This window comes from Ipomoea nil, unplaced genomic scaffold, assembly GCF_001879475.1.
Source record: "Ipomoea nil cultivar Tokyo-kokei standard unplaced genomic scaffold, Asagao_1.1 scaffold2752, whole genome shotgun sequence".
In the NCBI taxonomy this organism is placed as follows: domain Eukaryota; kingdom Viridiplantae; phylum Streptophyta; class Magnoliopsida; order Solanales; family Convolvulaceae; genus Ipomoea; species Ipomoea nil.
This window is the reverse complement of record NW_017619180.1, coordinates 318,006-322,249: the sequence shown is the minus strand read 5'-3', so window position 1 is coordinate 322,249 and position 4,244 is coordinate 318,006. Positions and strand designations below refer to the sequence as shown.

General features: G+C 47.8%; 1 protein-coding gene across 1 annotated transcript; it reads left to right on the top strand.

The window, feature by feature from the left end:
* The first annotated feature begins 1,999 nt into the window (after nt 1-1,999).
* Nucleotides 2,000-2,823, top strand: LOC109156666. The gene is made up of 2 exons (XM_019304511.1): nt 2,000-2,387; nt 2,471-2,823. Exons 1-2 carry the CDS (start codon nt 2,000-2,002, stop codon nt 2,821-2,823), a joined length of 741 nt encoding a protein of 246 aa, XP_019160056.1.
* The last annotated feature ends 1,421 nt before the right edge of the window (nt 2,824-4,244 follow it).

The following is a 4,244-nucleotide window of genomic DNA, read 5'->3' as shown; positions in this document are numbered from 1 at the left end:
GGTATGGGACGCTAGTCACCAAGGTATTGAAGCGGTCCTCGTGGTGGCCGTGACGTGATTATGGAGCTGTGGCTGAGTCCACGTGATTGGGGGATAACATTGTGTTATCCGGGTATGTGTTGCCGTGATTGGTGGGTTTTCGTTGGTGGTTATAGGTGGGGGACGACGGTCCCGGCGGAATAAGGTTGGACTTGGCTGTACAGGGGATTTCTGGAGGTAATGGTTGGCTTTGAAGGTACAAGGTTGGGGGTAGCCATAAGGTTGGAACAGGGCATAAGGAAGGCATATCAACTCGTGATGGGTGATGTCACGAGGGCTTGTGTAGCTGTTGTGGTGAGTTCTCTTCTCTCGTGACGTGTGTAGTCACGGAGGCTTGTGTTGTTTGGCATGTGTTGCCGTTGGGTGAGTCTTTATCCTTGTGTGTGGTTAACCTTTGTGGTTGGGATGTGTTCCCGGTGTTACCCTTGTGAGTGGTGAGTCTTGTGTTGTCTTCTGATCTTGGCTTTTGACTTATATATATGTATTCCATTTTGAAAATGGTTTTTATATCTTATATCTACCTATTTATGATACTTAACGGTATTGGTGGGTTACCAGCATCTTTCGCTGACCGGGCGTCGCCCCGATGTTTATCTTTGTATCTTTCAGGTGTTGAGTAGTCAAGCGTGATGTCTAGAGCTGGTAGCTTAGTGCCTGTACCTTTAGATTGTGTTTTTGTGGCCTGCGAGCCAATGGTTTTAGACTGTTTGTAGTTTGATGTTTTGGGATAGTGATACACTTGCAGATTGTTCGCCTTAGCGTTTACCGGGTGTGGTAGACGTGGGATAACACCCCTGTTTCGGATTTCTTTTATCCAGTTTCCGTTTTCTTCCGCTGTGCTAGTGTTTGTGTTAATCTGCATGTGTTAAGACTTGTTTTTAGGTCTTGTTTTTGGGGGGTGTTACAGTTGGTATCAGAGCCTAGGTTTTGAGCCTTGGTTTAGAGCCTAGGAAGAGTTGAGTCTAGACTTTCTAAGTGTTTAAGTGTGTTTTGAGACCTCTAAGCGACCTTAAGGAGGTAAGTGTTAGACTTAGGACTCTAGGTTGCGCGGTGAGATGTGTGTTGCTTTCTGTCTTGCTTGCTTGCTTGTTCTTTTGGTAACCTTGTTGTTGTAGCAGAAGTACGATGCCTCCTCGTCCTCGCGCTCGCTCCCCAGAGACCCCGACCAACGAGCAGCTCACCCAGAATCTCCATCACTTGACGCAGACGATGCAGTCTCTCAGTGAAGCTCTGTTGAACAACAATCAAGCTGCGCCGCCTCCGCCTCCGGTTGGGCACCGTGATGTGGGTCGCCTAGTGTCCGGGCATCGGCCGCCTTCCTTTGCTGGTGAAGAAGACCCTGTAGTCCTTGAAGAGTGGCTATGGGTGTTTGATAAGATTTTTACCGTGGTAGGCTGTCCCGAAGAGAGGAGAGTAGAACTGGAAACTTTCTACTTCTGCCAAGAAGCTAATCTGTGGTGGGTTCACGAGAGTCCGGCCTTTCTTGAAGAGCCTAGGTTTGATTGGACCGCGCTCAAGGACAGGATGCGCGAAAGGTTCTACCCAGCGCATGTGCGAGCTGCCATGTTTGATGAGTTCCTTCATCTGCAGCAATGAGCTCTATCTGTGGTGGAGTACCACAAGAAGTTCCTACAGATGGTGCGCTTCGCGAGGGTGTTGGTGCCTACAGAGCTTGCCAAAGTTGAGCGTTTCGTTGCCGGTTTGAATTATGAGGCACGAAAAGCGTTGACGGTGAGAATGCCTATTAGGCCGTTAGCATTCATAGCTTAGCATGGCATCGTCTTTAGCTTTGTTAACTAGTCTTTAGCTTTGTTAACTACTATTCTGTTAGATATCATGTATATAAACTGCTGTACTGTAACTCCCAATTCAATTTCAATATAATACTTCTTCTCACAAACATCATCATCAATCTGGTATCACAGCCAATTTTTTTTTTCTTTCCTACCTTTGATCCTCGATGGCCAATGCTTCCAGCGCCAACTCCCAGCCGGCCGACGGCACCTCACCGGCGGAGAACCCTCAAGCGATCACTCCCGCCGTCGCAACCACCACGCCGCCGTCAAATGTTCTACACCAGGCACATCATTACGTGTCAATTAAGCTGACTGCCACGAACTATTTGTTCTGGAGAGCGCAGCTTGTACCATTTCTTAAAGGACAGAACCTGTTTGGTTTCGTCGACGGCACATCCGTCTGCCCACCGGAACTTGTTGCTGCGTCCTCCTCCGATGCGCCGCCGGTGGTCAATCCTCTCTGTGCTCAATGGATTCAGCAAGATCAATCCATATTGAGCATGCTTTTCTCCTCTCTTGCTGAAGAGGTCCTGTACCTAGCCACTGGCCATGGTACGTCGCGAGCAGTATGGGTGGCGTTGGAGACGGCACTCGGCTCTTCATCACGGCCGCGATCTCTCAGCTTGTTGTCTCAGCTTCAAAACCTTCGACAAGGGGACTCTTCACCCACGGAGTATCTCAGCCGTGCCTAGTCCTCGTCGAGCAGCTCACTCAGGCCGGCCGTCCGGTAAACCTCGACGAGCAGAACCTCCATGTCTTTCGAGGCCTGCGATCAGAGTACAGAGCGTTGGTGGCTTCCCTCACGTCCAAAAGTGCGCCATTGACGTTGCCGGAGGTGGCTGATCTCCTCGCAACGCATCAATATCTGTTTGCGGACGATGCATCACCTCCCTTGCCACAATTTCCGTCGGCCCTCTTCACCCAGCAGCCAGCTGCGGCGAACCCTCCTGACGGAAACCGAGGTCGTGGTCGTAACCACAGAGGGTAACGGGGTCGTGGCTAACGCGGACGTGGAGTAATTCGCTGCCAAATATGTGACATCCCCGGCCACACCGCCTTGACGTGTTACCGGCGCTACAATGATGACCCCGCCGTTCGCCAGCCGCACCAAACCTGGAGTCAACCAGCTCCACCGCGTGCCAATGTGGCGTACCAACAGCATCCTCAAGATGACTTCGCAACATCTCCGTTTAATAATGTATGGATTCCAGACATGGGGGCGAATCCTCATGCCACACCAAATTCAGGAATCTTACAAGACACCGAACCATATACGGGGACCGAGAATTTAAAGGTTGGCGATGGCTCAGGTCTGTCAATTCTGCGTACAGGTTCAGTTTCCATTTCTACCCCGTCTCGGTCACTGTTTCTAAATAAAATTTTACACGTTCCAAAGTTACGTGCTTCTTTGTTATCCGTGCAAAAGTTTACACGGGATAACAATGTTTATTTTGAATTTCATCCCTATTGTTTTTTTGTGAAGGACCGGGTTACCCACCAAATTCTTCTTAAAGGTCCCAGCGAAGGTGGATTGTACTCGCTCAGTGCTCCATCTCCAGTTGCCCTTTTGTCTGCTAGAACATCAGCTCAAGTCTGCCATAAACGTCTCGGTCACCCGCATGTTCAAGTCCTACGTCAGGTTTTGTCTACTTGTCCAGTTAATAATTCTATAAGTTCTTTGAACAAAGTCTGTACTGCTTGTCAAATTGGGAAGTCCACTCGCTTTCCCTTGTCACAACTTACGCATTCCACAACATCAGTTCTTGAATTAGTCTACACAGATATTTGGGGACCTTCATCGGTCACCACGACTGAAGGTTTTAAATATTTTGTACTATTTGTATATGACTATTCAAGATACATTTGGTATTATCCGATGAAAAATAAAACAGACATTTATTCAATATTTCCACATTTTCGTGCCTTAGTCAAAAAATATTTCTCAAGTCAAATTAAAAGTATCCAATCTGACCTAGGTGGTGAATACCGAAAGTTGCATTCGGTGTTTGCAGCTGCAGGTATTTTACATCGCCAGTCATGTGCCCACACACATGAACAAAATGGTCTAGTAGAACGTAGGCATCGTCATGTTGTGGAGACTGGTCTGTCTCTGCTAGCCCATAGTCATGTCCCACATAAATATTGGCATTTCGCTTTTGAATCAGCAGTATATTTAATCAATCGGATGCCAACTTCAGTTCTTCATAATCAAAGTCCGTACTTCTTTCTTTTTCATAAGTCACCGAACTATAATCTTTTAAAAGTGTTCGGTTGTGAATGCTTTCCGTGTTTGCGTCCTTACAACACACATAAAATGGAGTTCCGGTCTGTGTCTTGTGTTTTTTTTTTTGGGTTACCCCGATTCATTTAGTGGTTACAGGTGCTTGGACAGAACAACGGGGCGAGTAT

Bases quoted from the DNA above. Each gene is read 5' to 3' on its own strand.
- LOC109156666 (XM_019304511.1), top strand. From the start codon at position 2,000: ATGGCCAATGCTTCCAGCGCCAACTCCCAGCCGGCCGACGGCACCTCA. The intron at 2,388-2,470 runs GTACGTCGCGAG...TTGTTGTCTCAG, and splicing joins GTACCTAGCCACTGGCCATG to CTTCAAAACCTTCGACAAGG.